Below are 27,104 nucleotides of genomic sequence, written 5' to 3' on the forward strand. Positions count from 1 at the left end.
GTCTTAACCAGTGGTGTTAGTACCTGTCACGATATTCGCCAACATCAATGTGCGTCGAACAAAACAAGCCACTAATATATAAACTGCCCTGTTTAGTTTAGGTTAGATATACAGAACGGAAACAGGCATTTCGGCCCTAACGAGACCGCACCGACCCGCATATTGACACTATCCTATACATACTAGGGGCAATTTCCACTTGTACAAACCTGTATATGGGAGTTAACTGAAGAACTCGGAGATAACTCGGGGGGAAATGTACAAACTCCATACAGACAGCACCCGTGGTCAGGGATCGAACCCTGGTCTCATGGCGCTGTGAGGCAGCAACTCTACCGCTGCGCCACCTTGCCGCCCTCAGAACTCAGCGTGAACAAGCAGCATCTGTGAAGGTGAACGGCCACGTTTCGGGACTGCGTTGAGGAATTCAGGGAGTGGGCGGGGGGGGGGGGGGGGGGGGGGATAAAGCAGCGCGAAGGAGATTGGTTGAATCAAGCGGGGGAGCGGCTTCAGACTGTAGGGACCGGAAGATGGACACACAATGCTGGAGTAGGAGCGGCGGTATCTCTGGAGAGAAGGAAGGGGCGACGTTTCGGATCCCCCCCCCCCCCCCCCCCCCCCCAAGTCGGCGCCGACCAGCGTTCACCCGGTACTCCAACACCCCGGACACCTTTACATTTATTTTTCCAAAATAGGTTCCGTGCGGTTCCCGGAGGTTGCAGGTGGTTGCCGGAGGTTGCAGGTAGTGGAAGCAGGTAGTGAGACTGACAAAAAAACCACCGGGACCCGCACGGAAACATTGGGTGGGGCGCAAAGTCTCCAGAGGTTTCCGTTCAGGTTTCCTAAGTGGGACAGGGGCATAAATCTCCAAACGCGGCCGTCTTTGGAATGTTGGAGTGCGGGAAACCGGAGCTCCCAGAGAAAACCCACGCAATCTCAGGGAAAACGGGTAAACTCCACACAGACAGCAGCCGAGGTCAGGATCGAACCCGGGTCTCTGCCGCTGTAACTCTACCGCTGCGCTGGAAAAGGTTAACACAGTTGTATGTGTTCCGTCTCTAATTGTAGGTGCGATGTGGGTGGGGAAAGCAGCACGGCCCATTTAAATTCCAATTCACACCCATGCCCCGACGTCACAATTATTCATATATTGTATATCTGACGGCCACTGGACACGAATATCAAGAGTGAATCCCGCCAGAGAAACTCATCTTGACACACACACACACACACACACACACACACACACACACACACACACACACACACACACACACACACACACACACACACACACACACACACACACACACACACACACACACACACACACACACACAGGGAGACACACACACACACACATAGACACATAGACACACGCACACGCACAGGGAGACACACACACAGACACACACACACACAGGGAGACACACACACGGAGACACACACACACACACACACACACACACACAAGGAACACACAGGGACACACACACACACACACGCGGGGAGACACACACACACACAGGGACACACACACACACAGAGGGAGACACACATACACACACAAGGAGACACACACACACAAGGAGACACATACAGGGAGACACACACACACACACACACACACCTTTCCTTCCCCCTCCCTCCACCCTCCCTTCCTCCCTCCTGCCCCATCCCCTCTCTTTCTCCCCCTCCCACCCTCTTTGCTCACCCTCTCTATTTCTTCCCTTTCTCCTTTCCTTCCTTCATCCACTTTCTACATTCCTTCCCCTTGTATCTCTTTGCCTCCATTCCTCCCTTTTTTTCTTTCCCTTTCTCTCTCTCGCTCTTTCCCACCTCCCTCTCACTCCCAGGCCGCCCTATGGGGAATCTGGCGGGCACGGTGTAGCTGGCGCTGCCGTGTGCGTTGAAGGGCAGGAGGGAGGGAGGGAGCGAGACTGAAGTTTCTTATAAGAAACTTATAAACTTGTGCCCAAATACCAAAATTGTGGAACGAAAATACAGCCAGAAATTGAGGAGCAATTCTCGCACTCCATATACACATGGAACACGGTCTGTCCCTCGCCGCAGAAGTTGTCAGTGGATCATGTATTTAAACCTTGTGTTCATGTGACTCAGGCTTGTAACGCACAGAGCAAGTTTTACGAGAATGGTCCTGGTCATATGAAGAAAGACTGGATAGACTCGGTTTGTACTCGCTAGAATTTAGAAGTTTAAGGGGGGATCTTATAGAAACTTATAAAATTCTTAAGGGGTTGGATAGGCTAGATTGTTCCCGATGTTGGGGAAGTCCAGAACAAGGGGTCACAGTTTAAGGATAAGGGGGAATTCTTTTAGGACCGAGATGAGGAAAACATTTTTCACACAGAGAGTGGTGAAACTCTGGAATTCTCTGCCGCAGAAGGTAGTTGAGGCCAGTTCATTGGCTATATTTAACAGAGAGTTAGAAGTGGCCCTTGTGGCTAAAGGGATCAGGGGGTATGGAGAGAGGGCAGGTACAGGATACTGAGTTGGATGATCAGCCATGATCATATTGAATGGCGGTGCAGTCTCGAAGGGCCGAATGGCCTACTCCTGCATCTATTTTTTATGTTTCTATGTTTCTATGTCATGATTGGGTTAACGTTGAGGAGCGTTTGATGACATGGGCAATTGGGCCGAAGGGCCTGAATCTGTGCTGTAAGTCGCACGGGGGCACAGCCGTAGACTTGCTGCCTCACAGCGCCAGAGACCCGGGTTCGATCCTGACCACGGCTGCAGTATTTACAGAGTTTGGACGTTCACCCTGTGACCGTGTGGGTTTTCTCCGGGTGCTCCGGTTTCCTTCCGCACTCCAAAGACGTACAGTTTTGTTGGTTAATTGGCTCCAGTAAAATTGTAAATGGTCCCAAGTGTGTGGGATGGTGCTACTGTGTACGGAGTGATCGCTGGTCGGCGCGGACCCAATACGCCGAAGGGCCTGTTTCCGCACTGTACCACAAAAGTATAAAAAGTCGTTCAGTTAAAGCAGTGGTTCCCAACCTTTTTTAGCTCATGGCCCCCTTGGGATCTTTTAATTTTTCCATGCCCCCCCCCCCCTGACATTATTTTTTGTAATATATTTTTTTATTAAAGGTAATCAATTACAGTGCTTCAAACAACTTTATATCAAATTAATTCAATTTGCATTAAGTAAAACACTAATAATACTTATCTACTATTTTTTTTTAGAAATAATGATAGAAAAAGAATAGAACAGTTATAAATCATTAAGAGAGTGATTAAATAATAAGTTGATTATATATAAGAAAGAAAAGAGAAACGAAAAAAAAAAAAAAAAAAAAAAAAATTAAAAACCAAAAAATGTATTGTTAATAACACTACTACAAGTGATAGTATCAATAAAGACATATATGTTAATTCCAATATAAAAATGAATTATTCTCACCAAATCCCGCAGGGTGCATGCCGAGCTGTGTTGCCAAGAACAGCTACTTCTCTAAATACTGTATATATGGAGACCATATCTGTTCAAAAGAATTATACTTGTCCAATAGGACAAATCTAATTCTTTCCAGATGTAACGTCTCCATCATCTCTGCTGCCCACATTTTGGTTGTGGGGGATAATGTTCCCTTCCAAAATTTCAATATGATTTTTTTCCCAATTATCAAACAGTAATCAAAGAAATTTCTTTGATTTACTGTAAGTGATAGATGTAAATCCGGAATTCCAAATATTATTAGCTTTGGGTTAGGGTCCAATTTAACTTTGATGACTTCAGAAATAACTTTAAAAATTTCTGTCCAGTAATAATTCAATTTAGGACATGTAACGAAACTATGTATTAAATTTGCCTCTGCTTTCTTGCACTTATCACAAATAGCGGAGAGATTCGGAAAAATACTATTTAATTTAGTTTTCGAATAATGTAACCTATATAATACTTTAAATTGTATCAATATATGTCTGGCGTTTAATGAACACCGGTGTATTCGTTGTAGACTTTCTTCCCAGTTTTCTTTTGTTATAGCCAATCCCATTTCATTTTCCCATGCTTGACGATATATTTCCGTTATTGGATTCTCCTTATCCAAAATGATGTTATATATATAGGCTATTAATTTTTCTGTATTTGGATATAAATTAAACAGTTCGTCTAACAGTCCTGCTTCTTTATTTTTATAATCTTGTGTATTGGATTTAATATAATCTCTAATTTGTAAATACCTAAACAAATGTTGTGGAGACAATCCATAAATATCTTGTAACTCCTGGAATAAAAGAAATTTTCCTTTTCTATAAAGGTGTTCTATCCTTGTAATTCCTAAATCATCCCATTGTTTAAACCCCCCATCTAATATAGCAGGTTTAAACAATGGGTTATTCATAATTGGTAATCTAAATGAGAGATTATCCAAATGTAGAGTCTTAACTATTTGTTTCCAAATACGTCTATTATTATATATTATTAGGTTGTCTTTATAAAATTTTTTTTGTACTTCCGTTGGTGCAAAAATTATCGAACCTACATTGAAAGGTAGACAGTCTTCCTTTTCTATATTTAACCATGTCGGTTCATGATCCATATTTACCCACCAGAAATTCATATTCTTAATCTGAACAGCCCAAAAATAATATAAAAAGTTTGGAAGTGCTAATCCTCCATTTATCTTAGCTTTGCATAGATGTTTTTTATTTATTCTGTGATTTTTATAATCCCAAATAAAACTATTAACAATATTATCAATTTTTTTAAAAAAAGTTTTCGGAAGAAAAAAAGGAATAGCCTGAAACAAATATAACAACTGTGGTAGAAATACCATCTTTATGGCACTTATTCTACCAATCATGGATATAGGAAGTGTTTTCCAATATAAAATATTTTTTCTAAGTTTATCTAATAGTTGAGGATAGTTGGATTTTATTAATGAGTTATGAGTTTTAGTTACGTTAATCCCTAAATATTTAAGTTTGTCTGTAACTACTTTTAATGGGTATTGTTGTAATGTATTTAGATTTATTCCTGTTATTGGCATAATCTCGCTTTTATCCCAATTAATCCTATACCCAGAAAATGCACCAAACTTAGTTATAATGTTTAGCAGGTTGGGAATACTAATTTCCGGTTTTGTAATATAAATCAAAACATCATCTGCATATAAAGAAATTTTATTAGTTGTTGTATCAGTATTATAGCCATATATTTCAGGTTCAGATCTAATTTTTTCCGCCAATGGTTCTATCACCAATGCGAACAATAAGGGTGATAACGGACATCCCTGTCTGCATCCCCTAGAGAGTTTGAATTTGGCTGATAAAATTTGGTTAGTCAAAATTCTTGCAATAGGATTCGAGTATAAAATTCTTACCCATTTACAAAATCTATCCCCCAATTGAAACTTTTCCATTATATTAAATAAATACATCCATTCCACCTGATCAAACGCTTTTTCTGCATCTAATGATATAACCGCTAGTTCCGTATCTCGTATTCTTTTTGAATATATAATATTAAACAAGCGTCTGAGATTATGGGATGAATAACGTTTTGGGATAAAACCTGTTTGATCATAATGTATTAATTTAGAGATCACTAAACTTAATCTCCTAGATAAGACCTTAGTTAATATTTTTTGGTCTGTATTTAAAAGGGCAATCGCTCTATATGATCCAGGATCTTCCAAATCCTTATCTACTTTAGGGATGAGTGTAATTGTGGATTCATTTAGAGATTCTGGTAATTTTCCTTGGTCATATGCATATCTATACATTATTTGTAATCTTGGAGAAATCAGATCTTGAAATTTTTTATAAAATTCTGCACTCAGGCCATCCGGGCCCGCTGCTTTTCCGTTCTTTAGCGAACTAATTGATTCTATAATGTCTTTTACTGTTATTTCAGCATTTAACAATTCTCTACCTGCCTGATCTAAGCTATTGATTTGACATTCCTGTAAAAAAATTTCCATACTATCTGTTTGTCCTGTTAGTTTTGACAAATAAAGATTTTTATAATATTGTAAAAATCTATCATTAATATCTTTTGGAGTAATCAGTATATTTCCATACTCAGATCTAATTCCGTGTATCATCTTCTCATCTTCTAATTTTCTAAGCTGTCGTGCTAGTAATTTTTGAGGTTTATCTCCAAATTCAAAATACACTTGTTTAGTTTGTTGAAAAAGTTTAATAACTTGATTAGAATATATTTTATTTAATCTATATTTTACTGATGCAATTTTATTACTTAACTCTTTGGAAGGCTGTTTTATATTTTCATTATCTAGACGTTTTATCTCATTTTCTAAATTTTGTTCTATTTTTCGATTTTCTTTATTGAGATGTGCTTGTGCGGATATTATTGCGCCACGCATGAATGCCTTAAATGTGTCCCAAAATAGTGATGGGGTAATTTCAGGATTATCATTAGTTTCAAAAAATAATTTAATCTGATCCATCACATATTTACAACAGTCATTGTCCTTTAATATCTGAGGGTTAAATCTCCAGGTAGTAGTTTTATTAGATATATCTTTTAATTTTATCTTAAATGTTAATGGCGCATGATCCGAGATGATAATATTATGATATTTTGCGTCATACGTAAAAGGAAGTAATTTAGAATCTATTAAAAAATAATCTATCCTCGAATAGGTTCCATGTACGGGCGAGAAAAAAGAATATTCTCGTCCGGATGGATTATCTAACCTCCAGATGTCTTTAATATTAGATGTATTGATAAAAGCATTTATGAATTTACTTGATTTCGAGGCAGTTTTCCTTTTTGCAGATGATCTATCTAGATAGTTATCTAAAGTACAATTTAAATCACCTCCAATTATTAAATTGTGTTGAGTGGATATAGGAATATTATTAAATATTTTCTTAAAAAATAGTGGATTATCAAAATTAGGGGCATATATATTCATTAAAATTACCTTTTTTGAATATAATTCCCCTGTAATTATTACATATCTACCTTCTTTATCCTCTATAATAGAACTTTGTATGAAAGGTATACCTTTGCGAATAATTATTGCAACTCCTCTAGATTTATGTATAAATGTAGAATGATACACCTTAGAAATCCATTTAGCTGTTAATCTATGTTGAGCATCTTTTTTAAGATGAGTCTCTTGAAGGAAAATGACATCTGTCTTCAATCTGTTCAACTGAGCTAACACCTTTCCCCTTTTAATTGGTTCATTAATTCCTTTTACATTCCAACTGCAGAAGGTTACTCCATCACCCCCAGTCTTCACCTTTATATCATGCATTTTACTATTAGGGCGGCTTTTTTTGGAGTAGCCTTCTTGACTCCCCCAGCTCCCCGTTGCACCCGGACATCAATCCAATGAGAATTTCTATCCACCTTAATCCGCATCTATGTCTTCTTAAACTAAATACACAATATCCTTCACATCTACATTCAAATAATATATAATATAAGATCAATAAAAAACAAAAACAATAAGAAATATCAATAATTAAAAAAAAGTAAAGGGTGTTAATAGGGTGCTCAGAAAAAAAAGAAACTACACTTATATAGTGTGTAGTATGTGAAGGTGAAAGCCACACTAACGTGGCCATTAATCTAAAGACTTCCGTTTAAAAAAAAAAAAAAAAAGATGTTAATTATACCAGCTCCTATCTCAAATGCTATATATATTGGGGTGGGGTATTAACTTTATATACTTAGTACTTAGTAATTATTTCTATTATTCATATTACTATTTGCTAATTACTAATATCAATTGTATTTAATACTATAATATGTAATACTATTATCATGGAATAATTAAATATTTTCTAATAATTAATACAGAACTACAACTAAATGTCCATTATTCCACTTCCTTCTAAGTGAGTATTTCATAACCACAGGTCGATGATAAAAGTTCAGCCCTCTCCTTCTCCCTCGGGTCCTTCCTCCGCGTCTTCTCTCTCTTCATCTTCTGGCTTCTGCTGTATGCCTCGGGCGAATTTCAATGCTTCAGTATACTTAACGAAACGATATTCCTTGTCATCATAAGTTACTCTCAGTATTGCTGGGTACATCAAGCCATATCTCAGATCCTTAGTATTCTGTAAATTCCTCAGGATACCTCTTGTTTCTCTAAATAGTGATCTTTTCTTGGCCACTTCTGCTGGGCAGTCTCTAAAAATACTGATGTTGTCTCCCTCGTATTTCAGGTTTCTCTTTTTTATTATTATCTTCATCATTTCTTCGAAGACATGATCAAAGGCCACTTTTACAATCATTTGTCTGGGCGATGACCCTATCCCAGGGGCCCGTCTTAGAGCCCTATGTGCACGGCTCAACAGGGGTTCTTGATCCAAATTCAGAATATCCTTTAAAAGTTTTGCAACAAATTTTCGAGGATCTTGACTCCCCTCACGACCTTCGCTCAGACCAACTATACGCAAATTTTTACGGCGTTGGCGTCCCTCCAGATCAATACATTTCACGTTTGTTTTGCGTAATAATTCTGAGAGGCGTTTGTTCTCGGCACGGAGTTTTTCGGTCTCCTTAGTATTCAGTTCAGCAATCTTAGTTAGCTCTTTAATTGCTTCGCCTTGTTGGTCTAGCGAAATTATAGTAGGATCTATCTTGCCATCCAGCTTTCTTTCCATCCCAGCAGCTATATCCTTTACCTCCTCGATTTGAGTTTGTAACTCGGCATTAGCCTTTCCCCCCCTGACATTATTAACGGAAAAAAAGTACTTCAATATTATAATACCTTCCATAAAAATATCAGTGTCTATTAATTACACATATATTCTCTTTTATTCTATTCCACAAACATCAAAAATATTTCAACTACATAGATTTAAATTTATTAGAACTGAAATTTAGGAGGCAACAGGGTGGTAGCTCTGTGGCCCCCTCCATTGAACCTGTGGCCCCCTAAATCCCCCTAAATGTTTCTGAGGCCCCCCTCCCTGTAATTTGCCATATGGCCCCAGGTTGGGAATCACTGAGTTAAAGTATCAGCCGAGACTAACAATGGAGAGGATTTAGTACCAAGCACAATAACTTCTAAGGTGTTGGTGAAGCTACATTTGCAAGACTGTGAGCAGTTTTGTGTCCCATAACTGGGGAAGGATGTGCAGGGTGGGGTAGCATTGCAGAGGGTCTAGAGGAGGTTTACTAGAATGATCTCAGGGATAATTGGGTTAATGTATGAGGAGCAATTGAAGACTCTGGGCCTGTACTCACTGGAGTTTAGAAGGATGAGGGGGTATTTCATTGAAACTCCATTTGGTCCCCTAATTTGAGGAAGGCTATTCTTGCTATTGAGGGAGTGCAGCGTAGGTTTACAAGGTTTATTCCTGGGATGGCGGGACTGTCATATGCTGAGAGAATGGAACCGCTAGGCTTGTAAACTCTGCACTTTAGAAGGATGAGAGGAGATCTCATTGAAACATATAAGATTGTTAAGGGCTTGGACACGCGAGAGGCAGGAAACAAGTTTCCGATGTTGGGGGAGTCCGGAACAAGGGGCCACACACAGTTTAAGAATAAGGAGTAAGCCATTTAGAACGGAGACGATGATACACTTTTTCTCACAGAGAGTGGTGAGTCTGTGGAATTCTCTGCCTCAGAGGGCGGTGGAGGCAGGTTCTCTGGATGCTTTCAAGAGAGAGCTAGATAGGGCTCTTAAAAATAGCGGAGTCAGGGGATATGGGGGGAAGGCAGGAACGGGGTATTGATTGGGGATGATCAGCCATGAGCACATTGAATGGCGGTGCTGGCTCGAAAGACCTAATTGCCTACTCCTGCACCTATTGCCTATTGTCTATTATCTATTGCCTGAATGTTGAGGCATGGACCATTGCAACAGTCAGTGAACAATTAGACAGGTACATGGATATGAAAGGTTTGGAAAAATATGGGCCAAATGGAGGCAAGTTGGACGAGTGTAGATGGGACATGTTGGTCGGTGTGGACAAGTTGGGCCGAATGGCCTGTTTCAACGCTGTATGTCTCTTTGACTCTACCTGCCTATCAAGCTCCCCACTCACCTGTGTCTCACTATTACCTGCCACGCTTTGTTGTGTATCTCCCCCTTTTCCATCTCTCTTCTCCCCCCAGCTCCACCAAATCAGTTTGAAGAAGGGTCTCTGCCCAGTATAGTACAGTTTGGTTTACAGATTTGTTTATTGTCACCTGCACCGAGGTACAGTGAAAAGCTGTTGTTGCGTGCTAACCAGTCAGCGGAAAGACAATACATGATTACAATCGAGTGACAAGGAAATAACATTCAGCGCCAGGTAAAACCAGCAGAGTCCTATCAAGGGTAGACCGAGGGTCGCCAATGAGGGAGATAGTAGTTCAGGACTGCTCTCTGGTTGTGGTAGGATGATTCAGTTGCCTGATAACAGCTGGGAAGAAACTGTCCCTGAATCTGGAGGTGTGCGTTTTCACACTTCTGTACCTTTTGCCTAGTTGGAGAGGGGTGAAGGGAAAGTGGACAGGGTGTAACTCCTCTTTGATTGTGCTGCTGGCCTTGCCGAGGCAGGGTGGGGTGTAGATGGAATCAATGGAAGGGAGGTTGGTTTGTGTGATGGTCTGGGCTGCGTCCACAATTCGCAGCAATTTCTTGCGGTCTTGGATGGAGCTGTGACTCGAAGCTGTGTCGCCTTTCCGTGCTCTCCAGAGATGCTGCCAGACCAGTTGAGTTTACTCCAGCACTTTGTGTCATTTTCTGATTATGCCTTATCTGTCACCGCCACGACATTTCCCTTTAGAGAATTACAGACAGAAAAAAGGCAGAATATTGTTGTCACAGGATGTTACTGGGGGGTTGTCAACTTAAATACGATGTGGTTGGTACCTTTAAGCACTGACTGCCCTCTCTGCTGCATCTTGTTCCAGTCCCATCTGTTTATCTGATCACTCACGGGTATTTTTGTTCACGCTACGTGTGGTCTGGGACCGCAGTGGGCGATCGAACACGACAGCATCTGCAGCCAGGGTCCAACCCACACGAGTTAAACTATCTGCAGCTCGCCTCGCTAATGGGACAACGTTTCTTTGGTGTCGTTTACATAGAAACATAGAATCATAGAAAATAGGTGCAGGAGTTGGCCATTCGGCCCTTCGAGCCTGCACCGCCATTCAATATGATCATGGCTGATCATCCAACTCAGTATCCTGTACCTGCCCTCTCTCCATACCACCTTATCCCTTTAGCCACAAGTGCCACATCTAACTCCCTCTTAACTATAGCCAATGAACTGGCCTAAACTACCTTCTGTGGCAGAGAATTCCAGAGATTCGCCACTCTCTGTGTGAAAAATATTTTTCTCATCTCGGTCCAAAAAGACTTCCCCCTTATCCTTAAACTGTCACCCCTTGTTCTGGACTTCCCCAACATCGGGAACAATCCTCCTGCATCTAGCCTGTCCAACCCCTTAAGAATTTTAGATTTTAAAATCACTTTAATGTCCCCTCCCAGTCTAGCCCCTGCCTGCCTATTGTTTCAAACAGCCCTATAATCCCCACAGAAACCGTCATCTTGGGCCTCCCATAAGTGATAGTAGAATTAGGTCATTTGGCCCATCAAGTCTACTTCGCCATTAAGTCATGGCTGATCTATATCTCCCTCTTAACCAAATTCCCCAACCTGCTCCCCTTAACCCCTGACACCCGTAATAATCAAGAATCTATCTCCCTCTGCCATAAATATTTCAATTGACGTCCTCCACAGCCTTCTGTGGCAAAGAATTCCACAGACTCACCACCCTCTGACAAAATATATTCCTCCTCATCTCCTTCCTAAAATATCGTCCTTTAATTCTGAGGCTATGACCTCGAGTCCTAGTGTCTCCCACTAGTGGAAACATCCTCACCACATCCACTCTATCCAAGCCTCTCGCATATCCACAGTTTCACCAATGAATGATTGGTGCATTCCATCCACGATCAAACCCTTGAAAGATAAGGGGATGGGGTGGGATAGTGGGAGAAATGGGCGCACAAACTTGTAAGGGAGACGGAAGAGAGAGGGAGGGGGTGGGGGGTGGAGGGGGGATGGGTTACAGATTATAGATTATTACCTGGAATTGTACGAAGAAAAATATTCAAATATACTGACCTGTACTGAGCTTGTCCTCTTGTAATACATGTAGCAAAAGATAGCTGAGATGAAGATGATTGTGGCGGCTGTAAAACGTACGCGGTGTGAGACTCTTAGTGGCTTATAACCTGAAGAGAGATCAATATTTCAGTTGCCAATCTATTGACATGTTGGTGCATGGGAACAGAATCAGAGAGTTCAGGTCAGTTCAGTTTAGTTTATTGTCACGTGTACCGAGCTACAGTGAAAAGCTTTTTTGTTGCGTGCTATCGAGTCAGCAGAAAGACAATGCATGATTACAATCAATCCATTTATATCATAGATTCATGATAAGAGAATAACGTTTAATGCAAGATAAATTCCGGTCATGGATAGCCTTATGCCCCTGTCCCACTTAGGAAACCTGAACGGAAACCTCTGGAGACTTTGCGCCCCACCCAAGGTTGCCGCGAGGTTCCCGGAGGTTTTTGTCAGTCTCCCTACCTGCTTCCACTACCTGCAACCTCTGGCAACCACCTGCAACCTCCAGAAACCTTGGGCAGGGCGCAAAGTCTCCAGAGGGTTCCGTTCAGGTTTCCTAAGTGGGACAGGGGCTTTACTCCAGCATTTTGTGCCTGTTTAAACTAAATCTATTACCTGGTTTCTTCCATCGGAAGGATTTGGGGATTTGTATAGGAACGAAATAAATAGCCATTATTTTATTTGAGAAGTGTGCTTAGTGTGAAAATATAAAGCCACAAACCTTCATGGGCAGGACAGAGCTGTGTTAGATCCACGCTCCGCGTCTCCTCACTAACAGGGTTCCTCACGGTGCAGTTGTACACGCTGTTGTTGTTGGGTAGAGGTATGGAGAGTGCCAGCCTTCTCCCTTCGTCAGTCAGTATGTGCGACCCATCTGCCGTGACCTTGCCATCTCCTGACCACCAAGTGTAGACTGGCTCGGTGCCGTGCTCCAGTGAACACACCAAGCTAACGTTACACACCCCGTCATTGAAGGCTTCACTGATACTTATTACTGGTAATGACACTCGTTCTGTTTCAAAGAAAAGCACAAATACAAGCCATGGAATAATATCAACCAGAAGGTGCTAGCCATGAGTTTCCCCCGAGAACATTAAGCGTAGAAGACTGTTTAGTTTAGTTTAGTTTAGTTTAGACATAATGCACGGAAACAAGCCCTTCGACCCACCGAGTCTGCGCCGACCAGCGATCCCCGCACACTAGCCCTATCCTACACACATTACGGACAATTTACAAACTCTGTAAAAGCACCTGTAGTTTTAGTGCAAAATCCTTCCCGTGAGTTTACAAAAGGCTTCACTGATATTTATTACTGGTAATGACACTCGTTCTGTTTCAAAGAAAAGCACAAATACAAGCCATGGAATAATACGGAATAATATGGAATAACAGTACGGAAGCGGCCGTTCCAAGGTTCCCAAGCCGCTGTGAGGACTCTCCCGACGCCGGAGCAACATCACCCAGCGAGAACGGCCAGGAACATCGGGCCTCCGTAGAGGCAACTGTGGAGGCCTCAATGGGCCCGACTATGGGTGAACTGGGGATGGGGACTGGACTTTGTGCCTTCCCTCATGGTGGGAGCCATTGTGGGGGGATGTTCTTTATGTTTAATCTCTTATTAATGTTATGTCTGTATTCTTTCTTTATGTGCTGCACTGGCAAGAAGCATTTCACTACACCTAGGTGTATGTGACAAATAAATAACCTTTGAACCTTTGAACCTTTTGATAACAACCAGAAGCTGCTAGCCATGAGTTTCCCACGAGAACATTAAGAGATACAGCGTAAACAGGCCTTCGGCCCACCCAGTCCGCGCCCACCAGCGATCCCCACACACTAGCCCTATCCTACACCCACTACAGACAATTCACAAACTCTGTACAAGCACCTGTAGTTTTAGTGCAAAATCCTTCCCGTGAGTTTACAAAAATGAATCGTCCAGTTTACACGTTGCCACCAAAACTAGATCACAAGTAAACTCGTTATTAGCAGAGAAAGTTTAATAACTGTGGCCCTATCATCTTACAGAGAAGTCAGATGGCTTGGAGAGACCTCCCTTCAAGAACCCATCCTAATGCTCCACCATTAATATTTAAACAGCAATTACTGAGGACTGCTCCCTGAACACGCAAGGGGCTCCACAGACTTGGGCTCACATCGTAAGCATCTCCTCGTACATCTTTAAGTTCTTAAAGGTTGTTGGATTGGAAAATGTACTGTTTAAAAAAATGAAAATAGATTACCATAAATTCTCAGTTCTGTCACTTGTTCATGGAAAGCCAGATTCGTCCTGAAGTTCATTACATACAGACCTTGATCATGTTCTGTTAGGTTCTGTATTTCCAGACTACAGTCCTTCAGGTTTAACCTGATTCCCTGTTTGTCATATCGTATTGGATTGTTTTGAGTTTTCGTACATAATTGAATCATTCCTGTTGTTGGTGTGCTTTGGTAATCCCAAATAAGGATTGAAATGTTTTCTCCTGAGATACATCCTGGTAACGTGACTGACTGTCCCAGTGTCCCATTCACCAAGCGACGAGTGCCTGGTTTCCCAGCAGTCTGTCCCAGACCTGAAACACAAGGACAAGATATTAGTTCCATCAGCTCTGGGATTTTGGTGTCCATAGTTTCCCAGCCCAGCAGTGAGTTACACCAACCCTAATGGACAAGGGCAGCAGGCACATGAGGTCCAACTACGTCGACCATCGATCCAACTAGGTTTGTTGATCCTGTTACCATCCGCAGCTTTCGCCCTGATGCCCCAGCACACGGCAGCGAAAAAGATGGCGCTGGCTACCACCGGTTGGTAGAACATCTGCAGTATCTCACTGTAGACGTTGAAGGAGCTGAGCATTCACAAACATTGCAGGCAGCCATGTCCCTTCTTGTACATTGCCTCAGCGTTCCTGGACCAGTCCAGTTTACTGTCCAGGTACACTCCCAGGTATTTGTACTCCTTGGAAAGTTAGATGGATAAATAGTCAGAGAGACAGACAGACAGACAGACAGACAGACAGACAGACAGACAGACAGACAGACAGACAGACAGACAGACAGACGGACGGACGGACGGACGGACGGACAGACAGACAGACAGACAGACAGACAGACAGACAGACAGACAGACAGACAGACAGACAGACAGACAGACAGACAGACAGACAGACAGACAGACAGATAGACAGACAGATAGACAGACAGACAGACAGACAGACAGAGAGAGTTTGGAAACAGGCTACTCAGCCCACCAAGCCCAACAATCATACAAGTTCTACATTATTCCATATTCGCATCCACTCCATTCGCACTGCGGGCAATTAACCTACAACCCTACACGTCTTGGGGATATGGGGGGGTGGTGGACTAGGGCGCCACGTGGTTTGTTTTACACCGAGAGTAGTGGGTGTCTGGAATGCGCTGCCAGAAATGACGGTGGACGGCAGATACGATAGTGGGGTTTAAGTGCCTTTTAGAAAAACACATGTGTATACAAGGATTACATAGATATGGATTGTGTGCGGGCAGAGGAGTTGACATTAATTTGGCATCATGTTCGGCATGGATGTTGTGGGCTGAATGGCCTGTTCATGTGCTGTACTGTTCTATGTAGCCACCTTCTTCCAACCTACCGCCACACACACCCCGAGCTCAAGGCATGGACTCACCTCCAGAGTCGCTCAACAGCAGCCAAAGTATCCCGATGAGGGAGTGAATCCCAGGGACTCTCCTGTCCATGTCTTCTCTGAAGAGCAGGTTGTTATTGAGACACAAGAGACTGCAGATATTGGAATCTGTAGCAAGAAAAACATAACTTGTTAGAGGATCTCAGCAGTTCGAGCAGCGTTTGTGGAGGCAAAGACATGCTGGACAAGACCCGCATCGGAACTCAGAGGGCAGAGGAAAGATAGTTCATGTTCATATGTCATAGGAGCAGGATTAGGCCATTCAGCCCATCGAGTCTACTCCGCCATTCAACCTTGGCCGAACTATCTTTCCCTCTCAAGCCCGATCTCCTGCCTTCTCCCTATAACCCCCGACACCCGCACTCTGATCCTAGACTCTCCCACTCGTGAAAACATCCTCTCCACATCCACTCTATCAAGGTCTTTCACTATCCGTTAAATTTCAGTTGCAAAACCCCCTCATCCTTCTAAACTGCAGCGATTACAGGCCCAATGCCATCAAACGCTATCATATGTTGATCCATTCATCCCCGGGATCATTCTATTAAAATATCTTTTAAATGCTGTTATTTCTGAACTCAAATGTATGATTCCTTTTCATGGAATCCAACCATTCATTTCAACCAACCAACGAACAATTCATGTTTCTTGCTCCCTCAGGTATTATCTCAAGAGTCAAGAGCCAAGTGCGTTTTATTGTCATATGTCCCAGATGGAACAATGAAATTCTTACTTGTAGCAGCATTAGGCATGTAAATATAGTACACTGTAAACAATATAATAAACACACACACACACACACACACACACACACACACACACACACACACACGCACACACACGCACACACACGCACATTGCATTGTTATTTTTAGTATTTATGTGCGTTTGGGTGTTATGTGTGTGTGTGTGTGTGTGTGTGTGTGTGTGTGTGTGTGTGTGTGTGTGTGTGCGTGCGTGTGTGTTTATATATATGAAAATGAAGGAACTGCAGATGCTGGTTTAAACCGAATATAGACACAAAATGCTATATTCAGCGGGAGTCTGCAGAAGGAGCTCGACCCGTAACGTCACCCATTCCTTATCTCCAGAGATGCTGCCTGTTCCGCTCAGTTACTCCAGCATTTTATGTCTATCTTCCTTTTTTATATTCAGAAATATATTCCCGCACATACGCACTTAATAGGCATATATGTACATAGAAACAAACAATAATAATACAATAATAACAATAATAGTTTAGTTTAGTTTGGAGATGCAGCGCGGAAACAGGCCCTTCGGCCCACCAAGTCCGCGCCGACCTGCGATCCCCACACACTAATACTATCCTGCAGTTCAGAGCTTATTTGGAGGCTGTTGTAGTGTTTAATAGGCTGATGGGAATCTGGGAATGGAGCCGATCAAGTTAATAGTCCAATAATGTGGCGGCGTAGGTTCAATGTTCGCTACAGTTGCTGTAGAATTTAAACTCAAATTCAGAACTTGGAGAATCAGCAAGTGGTTTTAATAATAGCCATAACCATGACCGTCGCAGTAGAGACAGGAACTGGGTCAACGTATTTGTTTGGTTTAATTTACAGAAAATAATTAATTCGACCCAACGTAACCACGTCTACCATCGATCACCCGTTCACACTAGTCCATAAGTCCATACATGCTACAAGCAGAATTAGGCTATTAGGCCCATCAAGTCTACCTCGCCATGATAAATATTTCCCTCTCAACAGCATTTTCCTGCCTTCTTCCATAAACAAGAATCAATGAATCTCCGCCTTAAAACATAGAAACATAGAAACTTATAAAATAGGTGCAGGAGTAGGCCATTCGGCCCTTCGAGCCTGCACCGCCATTCGATATGATCATGGCTGATCATCCAACCCAGTATCCCATCCCTGCCTTCTCTCCATACCCCCTGATCCCTTTAGCCACAAGGGCCACATCTAACTCCCTCTTAAATATAGCCAATGAACTGGCCTCAACTACCTTCTGTGGCAGAGAATTCCACAGATTCACCACTCTCTGTGTAGAAAATGATTTTCTCATCTCGGTTCTAAAAGACTTCCCACTTATACTTAAACTGTGACCCCTAGTTCTGGACTTCCCCAACATCGGGAATAATCTTCCTGCATCTAGCCTGTCCAACCGCTTAAGAATTTTGTACGTTTCTATAAGATCCCCCCTCAATCTTCTGAATTCCAGCGTGTACAAGCCGAGCCTATCCAGTCTTTCTTCATATGAAAGTCCTGCCATCCCAGGAATCAGTCTGGCGAACCTTCTCTGTACTCACTCTATGGCAAGAATGTATTTCCTCAGATTAGGAGACCAAAACTGTACGCAATACTCCAGGTGTGATCTCACCAAGACCCTGTACAACTGCAGTAGAACCTCCCTGCTCTTATACTCAAATCCTTTTGCTATGAATGCTAACATACCATTTGCTTTCTTCACTGCCTGCTGCACCTGCATTCCTACTTTGAATGACTGGTGTACCATGACACCCAGGTCTCGTTGCATCTCCCCTTTTCCTAATCGGTCACCATTCAGATAATACGGCCTCCACAGCCATCTCAGACTAAATAAATTTCTTCTCATCTCCTTTTTAAATGAACGAACTTGTATTCTGATGCTGTGACCTCTGGTCCTAGACTCTTCCACGAGTGGGAACATCCTCTCCACATCCACTCTACCCAGGCATTTGATTGTTCGGTAAGTTTCAATGAGGTCACCCCTCATCCTTCCGAACTCCAGCAAGTACAAGCTCAGTGCCTTCAAATGCTAGTTGTGTGTTATCCGACTTCCTCACCCACCCCCTACACAGTAGGGACAATTTACTGGGGGGCAATTAACCTACAAAGGTGGAGACCGGAACACCCGGAGAAAACCTACCCACTAACTTGCAAACTCCACAGGGACAGTACCCGATGTCAGAATCGAACTCCGTTCTCTGATGCCCTGAGGCAGCGGCTCTACCACTGCGCTGCCCTTAAATTTAAATAACTGATCAGAAAAACTTGTTTAATACATAAGATGCAAACATTAATCATTGTTTTTTTGTATGTCAGCAATCTGAAACTTAAAAACGAGATTGTTACATGTTTCAGACTTTCAATATTACAAAAGAATCATCGTTTAACAAATACAACGTTAATTAAATTAGCTGGCTAGACCCTTAAAAAGTTTAACAGTTTTCTAGGATCTGCCGTGTAAAAACCCCCCAATATATTTATAAAAAGAAAAAAAGCAATATATACTAAATATTCTTTATAAGAAATATATATGTATATCTACGTTCAATAGCATCTTAACCAGTGGTGTTAGTACCTGTCACGATATTCGCCAACATCAATGTGCGTCGAACAAAACAAGCCACTAATATATAAACTGCCCTGTTTAGTTTAGCTTAGATATACAGAGCGGAAACAGGCATTTCGGCCCTAACGAGACCGCACAGACCCGCATATTGACACTATCCTATACATACAAGGGGCAATTTCCACTTGTACAAACCTGTATGTGGGAGTTAACTGAAGAACTCGGAGATAACTCGGGGGGAAATGTACAAACTCCATACAGACAGCACCCGTGGTCAGGGATCGAACCCTGGTCACTGGCGCTGTGAGGCAGCAACTCTACCGCTGCACCACCTTGCCGCCCTCAGAACTCAGCGTGATCAAGCAGCATCTGTGAAGGTGAACGGCCACGTTTCGGGACTGCGTTGAGGAATTCATGGAGTGGGGGGTGGGGGGGGGGGGGGGATAAAGCAGCGGGAAGGAGATTGGTTGAATCAAGCGGGGGGAGGCTTCAGACTGTAGGGACCGGAAGATGGACACACAATGCTGGAGTAGGAGCGGCGGTATCTCTGGAGAGAAGGAAGGGGCGACATTTCGGATCGAGACCCCTTTTTCATCGCGGAAACAGCCAATTCCAATTCACACCTATGCCGCGACGTCAAAATTATTTATATATTGTATATCTGACGGCCACTGGACACGAATATCAAGAGTGAATCCCGCCAGATAAACTCATCTTGACGCCGGGGACAGTGAGCCTGAATTAGCATTGGGTTTGGACAGCAGAACATGCCTCCCGTGTACCTTGTAATACTGAGTAAGTACCATTACGCATGGAGGGAAGGAGTTAAAAAAAAAATGTTGGGGAGAAGGTGAAATGTAGGTTTACGTTGGGGGGGGGGTATATTTAATAGGAACCTGAGGGACAACCTTTTAACACAAAGTGTGGTAGGTGTATGGAACGAGCTGCCAGAGGAGATAGGTATAATTCCAATGTTTAAGAAACATTTAAATAGATACATGGATAGAAACATATAAACATAGAAAATAAGTGCAGGAGTAGGCCATTCGGCCCTTGGAGCCTGCACCGCCATTCAATATGATCATGGCTGACCATCCAACTCAGTATCCCGTACCTGCCTTCTCTACATACCCCCTGATCCCTTTAGCCACAAGGGCCTCATCTAACTCCCTCTTAAATATAGCCAATGAACTGGCCTCAACTATCTTCTGTGGCAGAGAATTCCACAGATTCACCACTCTCTGTGTAAAAAATGATTTTCTCATCTCGGTCCTAAAAGAATTCCCCCTTATCCTTAAACTGTGACCCCTTGTTCTGGACTTCCCCGACATCGGGAACAATCTTCCTGCATCTAGCCGGTCCAACCCCTTAAGAATTTTGTAAGTGTCTATAAGATCCCCCCCCTAAATTCTAGCGAGTACAAGCCGAGTTTATCCAGTCTTTCTTCATATGAAAGTCCTGACATCCCAGGAATCAGTCTGGTGAACCTTCTCTGTACTCCCTCTATGGCAAGAATGTCTTTCCTCAGATTAGGAGACCAAAACTATACGCAATACTCCAGGTGTGGTCTCACCAAGACCCTGTACAACTGCAGTAGAACCTCCCTGCTCTTATACGCAAATCCTTTTGCTATGAATGCTAACATACCATTCGCTTTCTTCACTGCCTGCTGCACCTGCATGCATACTTTAAATGACTGGTGTACCATGACACCCAGGTCTCGTTGCATCTCCCCTTTTCCTAATTGGCCACCATTCAGATAATAGGATAGGTTCAGAGGGACATGGGCCAAACGCAAGCAGGTGGGACTAATGTAGATGGGGCAAGTTGGTCGGCGTGATCAATTTGGGCCTTTTCCACGCTGTGTGATTATATGACTGTGACTTTATGCTGGAATATTTACCGAAAAACCAAATGCGAGATGTTTAGTTTAGTTTAGTTTAGAGGTACATGAAACAGGCTCTTCGGCCCACTGAGTCCGTACCGACCAGCGATCCCCGCACATTAACCCAAGCCTGCACGCTCAAAGGACAATATTTTTTGTTTACACCAAGTATACAAAATCTGGCCAATTAATCCTCAAACCTGCGCGTCTTTGGAGCGTGCGAGAAAACCGAGAATTTCCGAGAAAATCCACGCGGTCACTGGTACAACGTAAAACTCCTACAGAGAGCACCAGTAGTGAGGATCAAACCTGGGTCTCTGGGGCTGCGAGGTAACAACTCTACCGCTGCGCCACCGTGCTGCCCAGATCGGGGCCCTTAGTGCAGACAGTGGCTTAAATGGCATTACTTTCCTGGGCCACATGTAACACGGTCGAGAGGCCAACTCTTAAAGGTGCAGGTCATCTCCTACATTGATTACAACGGGTGTCAAGGGCTATGGAAAGAAGGCATGAAAATTGGATTAGGAGGGAGAGATCTGCCATGATTGAATGGCGGAGTGGACTCGATGGGCCGAATGGCCTAATTCTACTCCTATAAAGCGTGAACGTGTGACAACCCCATTTAGCCGAAATGTCATCGTTCTGTATCACAAGGTAATGGAGAAACCCTCTACCTAACTAAACATAACTTGAAAAAAAAATCAAATTGCAGAATCGTCAGCATTTACAGCAGGATTCCGCGCTGGTGTGATTGACCTGTTGACGTTTCTGCTTAAATATATTAATTGATTCAAATTATATATATTTTTTTTTTCTTCTTTTTTTTTCTTCTTCTTTTTATACTTTATTTATTGATTTGTTTTTAAGTTTCGCAGCTGCCCACTGCATGTCTTTGAAACCGTAAATTGCCGTAAAATACGCGCTACCGGCCGGGGACTATTCCTCACTAGCTTTCACGCGTTTGCAACCTTGTACAAAGAGGTGACATAACTTCTAATATTTACAACAAAAAAACTAGTGCTAATTTGAGGAAGAACCGGCGAGGATGAACTGCCTGTGAGTTTCCTACACTCCAAATGATATATGTATTTATTTATCTATTTATCTATTTATTCATCTATCTGCCTGTTTATTCATTTATTTATTTATTAGGAGTAAGTACAATACAGTGATGCCTTTTTTTCAGGTGCCAAATATATGTTGGCATGTTACATTCTATGTACAGCTTCATTTTTTATTTTATTATTATTATTTTTTTATATTTATATTTATAAATTATATTTTTAAAAGACTTGAAATGCACTTTAATTTCAGTCGGCCGTGTGTCTTGGGAACCACTCCTTTTAAGACTACGAGAGGGAAATTAAACTTCCCTTAAACTTCAAAAGGATTTGAGTATAGGAGCAGGGAGGTTCTACTGCAGTTGTACAGGGTCTTGGTGAGACCACACCTGGAGTATTGCGTACAGTTTTGGTCTCCTAATCTGAGGAAAGGCATTCTTGCCATAGAGGGAGTACAGAGAAGGTTCACCAGACTGATTCCTGGGATGGCAGGACTTTCATATGAAGAAAGACTGGATAGACTCGGCTTGTACTCGCTAGAATTTAAAAGATTGAGGGGGGATCTTATAGAAACTTACAAAATTCTTAAGGTGTTGGACAGGCTAGATGCAGGAAGATTGTTTTCGATGTTGGGGAAGTCCAGAACAAGGGGTCACAGTTTAAGGATAAGGGGGAAATCTTTTAGGACCGAGATGAGGAAAACATTTTTCACACAGAGAGTGGTGAATCTCTGGAATTCTCTGTCACAGAAGGTAGTTGAGGCCAGTTCGTTGGCTATATTTAAGAGGGAGTTAGATGTGGCCCTTGTGGCTAAAGGGATCAGGGGGTATGGAGAGAAGGCAGGTGCAGGATACTGAGTTGGATGATCAGCCATGATCATATCGAATGGCGGTGCAGGCTCGAAGGGCCGAATGGCCTACTCCTGCACCTATTTTCTATGTTTCTATGTTTCTATGTTTCCCGATTATTGCGCATGTTTGGGAAATTGCTGTTTTATCGGACCCCGGTTTTCTTTACACAGATTCTGCCCGCACATATAACATCGAACACTGAACAATGTAATGTAGGAAGGAACTGCAGATGCTTACACCTTAGAGAGAGAGAGAGAGAGAGAAAATGCTGGAGTAACTCAGCGGGACAGGCAGCGTCTCTGGAGAGAAGGAACGGGTGATGTTTCGGGTCGAGACCCTTCTTGTCTGAGGAAGCAAAAAACAAACTGATGGAGAAATGTCCCTCCTCAGATGGTGGCTGACCCGCTGAGTTCCTCTAGCACGTTGTGTTCTTGCTCAAAAATCCGGCATCTGCAGTCATTTGTGTCTCCGTTTTACAGTGGAAACAAAGACAAGGAGGTGCTGGTTAATACACAAAATGGCCCAAAATGCTGGAGTAACTCAGCGGGTCAGGCAGCATCCTTGGAGAAGGTGAATAGGTGATGTTTCGGGTCGAGGCCCCTCTTGAGACCAGACCCGAAACGTCACCTATCCATTTTCTCCCGGGAACATGCCTGACCCACTGAGTTACTCCAGCACTTGGTGTCCTTCGACGATAGACACACTAATGCTGGAGTAACTCAGCGGGACGGGCAGCATTTCCTGAGAGAAGGACGAATGGATGATGTGTCGGGTCGAGACCCTTCCTCAGAACCGAAACGTCGCCCATTCCTTCTCTCCAGAGATGCTGCCTGTCCCGCTGAATTACTCCAGCCTTCTGCGTCTGCTGAACAATAAAGCATAGGAGCAGGCCCTTCGGCCCATACTTTCCGTGCCGTACATGATGCCAAGATAAATTAATACCCTCTACATGTAGATGGTCCATGCCCAAAGAGCGGTGAAAATATGGAACTGCCTCCTGCGGAAAGGAGTTGAGAATAAGTTAGTTTACTGTAGTTTAGTTTAGTTTAGTTTAGTTTAGTTTATTTTGGAGATACAGCGCGACCGAGTCCTTGCCGACCGGCGACCGGGCGAACCCACACATTGACACTATCCAACAAACACTAAGGACAATTTTACAATTTTACCGAAGCCAATTAACCTTTAAACCTGAGGTACACAAAAATGCTAGAGAAACTCAGCGGGTGCAGCAGCATCTATTGAGCGAAGGAAATAGACAACGTTTCATAGAAACATAGAAAATAGGTGCAGGAGTAGGCCATTCGGCCCTTCGAGCCTGCACCGCCATTCAATATGATCATGGCTGATCATCCAACTCAGTATCCTGTACCTGCCTTCTCTCCATACCCCCTGATCCCTTTAGCCACAAGGGCCACATCTAACTCCCTCTTGAATATAGCCAATGATCTGGCCTCAACTACCTTCTGTGGCAGAGAATTCCAGAGATTCACCACTCTCTGTGTAAAAAATGTTTTCCTCATCTCGGTCCTAAAAGATTTCCCCCTTATCCTTAAACTGTGACCCCTTGTTCTGGACTTCCCCAACATCGGGAACAATCTTCCTGCATCTAGCCTGTCCAACCCCTTAAGAATTTTGTAAGTTTCTATAAGATCCCCCCTCAATCTTCTCAATCCAAACCGAGTCTATCCAGTCTTTCTTCATATGAAAGTCCTGACATCCCAGGAATCAGTCTGGTGAACATTCTCTGTACTCCCTCTATGGCAAGAATGTCTTTCCTCAGATTCGGAGACCAAAACTGTACGCAATACTCCAGGTGTGGTCTCACCAAGACCCTGTACAACTGCAGTAGAATCTCCCTGCTCCTATACTCAAATCATTTCGGCCTGAAACTTTGCCTATTTCCTTCGCTCCATAGATGCTGCTGCACCCGCTGAGTTCCTTCAGCATTTTTGTCTACCTTCGATTTTCCAGCATCTGCAGTTCCTTCTTAAACCTTTAAACCTGTACGTTTTGGGATTTCAAAGATGCCTGTACGTTTTTTGGAATGTGGGAGGAAACCGGAGAAACCGGAGAAAACCCATGCAGGTCACGGGGAGAATGTACAAACTCCGTACAGACAGTACCCCGAAGTCAGAATCTAACCCGGGTCTCTGGTGCCGTGAGGCAGAAACTGTGCCGCTAATATTCGCTGGTGGTTACTGTTTACTGGAAAATAGGGATTAAGCCCTTAACATTTTACTGTGTTGGTGAGATGATATTAATCTGTTTATTGTCGCTTGAGCTGAACATGGCGTTGAATCTCCCCTCTTATTTTCACCTGACTTTTGTTTAGCATTTGGTGTCCGGGTGATATCGGCGCCGACGGATGAAATGGTGACAGCTAGCGGAGCGAGAACGGCGACGGAGACCACAGTTATGAATGAGCCCATAACCGATACATCGTGGAGCAGTATGACCAAATCCACAGGTATAAACTAGTGGGAGAGTCTAGGACAAGAGGTTATGGACGTTCTTGCCATAGAGGGAGTACAGAGAAGGTTCACCAGACTAATTCCTGGGATGGCAGGACTTTCATATGAAGAAAGACTGGATAGACTCGGCTTGCACACGCTAGAATTCAGAAGATTGAGGGGGGATCTTATAGAAACTTACAAAATTCTTAAGGGGTTGGACAGGCTAGATGCAGGAAGATTATTCCCGATGTTGGGAAAAGTCCAGAACTAGGGGGTCACAGTTTAAGGATAAGAGGGAAGTCTTTTAGGACCGAGATGAGAAAAACATTTTTTACACAGAGAGTGTTGAATCTGTGGAATTCTCTGCCACAGAAGGTAGTTGAGGCCAGTTCATTGGCTATATTTAAGAGGGAGTTAGATGTGGCCCTTGTGGCTAAAGGGATCAGGGGGTATGGAGAGAAGGCAGGGATGGGATACTGAGTTGGATGATCAGCCATGCTCATATTGAATGGCGGTGCAGGCTCGAAGGGCCGAATGACCTACTCCTGCACCTATTTTCTACGTTTCTATGTTTCCTTTAAGAAGGAGAAAGAGTTCTATAGCATTGGGTAATACAGTGTGGAAACAGGCCCTTCGGCCCAAATTCCCCACATCGGCCAACTTGCCCCAGCTATACTAGTCCCACCTGCCTGCGCTTGCTCCATATCCCTCCAAACATGTCCTATCCATGTACCTGTCTAAGTTTCTGAAACTTTAGGATGGTCCCAGCCTCAACTACCTCCTCTGGCAGCTCGTTCCATACACCCACCACCCTTTGTGTGAAAAGGTTACCCGTCAGATTCCTATTAAATCTTTTCCCCTTCACCTTGGACCTATGTCCTCTGGTCCTCGATTCCCCTACTCTGGGCAAGAGACTCTGTACATCTAGCCGATCTATTCCTCTCATGATTTTATACACATCAATAAGATCACCCATCATCTTCCAGTTCTCCAGGGAATAGAGACCCAGATGGGGAGGTATTTCTTTCATCGGGGGGTGGTGAATCTGTGGAATTCTTTGCCACAGAAGGCTGTGGAGGCCAAGTCAATTGATATTGTTTAAGGCAGTGATTCTCGACTAGTGCGTCTGGATTTATATGGAGATGGCAGGAGAATTCTGTTAGGAGGGAGAGATAGATCAGGCATGATGGAGTGACGTGGTACACTTGATGGGCCGAATGACCTTATTCTGTTCCTATCACATGACATTATGATCTTGTGAACAGGGATTAAAATCCCGTCCTAACCCATCCGGACCCGACTGAATCCCATTTTTTTAAACGCAACCTACGTTGGTAACCCTTGCATTCCCTCTCTCTCCGTCCCTCCCTCACCCTGTCTCTCTTGCTAATTTTACCTCCTTCGTCATCACGTCGTCCCCAGCCAACAATGGACCATTGTGGGCTCCACCTTTCCTGAGTGATCGATGTCGGCACTGCTTTCTCATACCTTCCCATACCTCAATGTCACCTCTCCCCTGATTCTCATTCTGATGAAGGGTCTCGATCCGAAAGCTCACCCATACCTTTTTCTTCCAGCAATGCTGCCTGACCCCCTGAGTTACTCCAGCATTTTGTTTCTATCCTCTGCGTCCACTTTTGCGGGTTGTCTCATTATGATCTGAAGAAGGGTCCCGGCCCGAACCGTCCCCTTAGACTTCATACATTAGACTTTAGATACAGTGCGGAAGCAGGCTCTTCGGCCCACCGAGTCTACACCTACCAGCGG

General features: G+C 43.3%; 1 protein-coding gene across 1 annotated transcript in view; it reads right to left on the bottom strand.

Annotated features, from left to right (window-relative positions):
• The window catches only part of LOC116990190 (T-lymphocyte surface antigen Ly-9-like), a 22,973-nt gene extending 8,433 nt beyond the window's left edge, over nucleotides 1–14,540 (bottom strand). The window contains exons 1-2 of the mRNA XM_033047741.1: nucleotides 14,333–14,540; nucleotides 12,811–13,101 (exon numbers count right to left, since the gene is read on the bottom strand). Coding sequence (XP_032903632.1) covers nucleotides 12,811–13,101; nucleotides 14,333–14,519 — 478 coding nt within the window. The 5' untranslated portion in view covers nucleotides 14,520–14,540. The remainder of the gene's footprint in view (nucleotides 1–12,810; nucleotides 13,102–14,332) is intronic.
• Between the last annotated feature and the right edge of the window lie 12,564 nt (nucleotides 14,541–27,104).

This window comes from Amblyraja radiata, chromosome 30 (genome assembly GCF_010909765.2).
Source record: "Amblyraja radiata isolate CabotCenter1 chromosome 30, sAmbRad1.1.pri, whole genome shotgun sequence".
NCBI lineage: Eukaryota > Metazoa > Chordata > Chondrichthyes > Rajiformes > Rajidae > Amblyraja > Amblyraja radiata.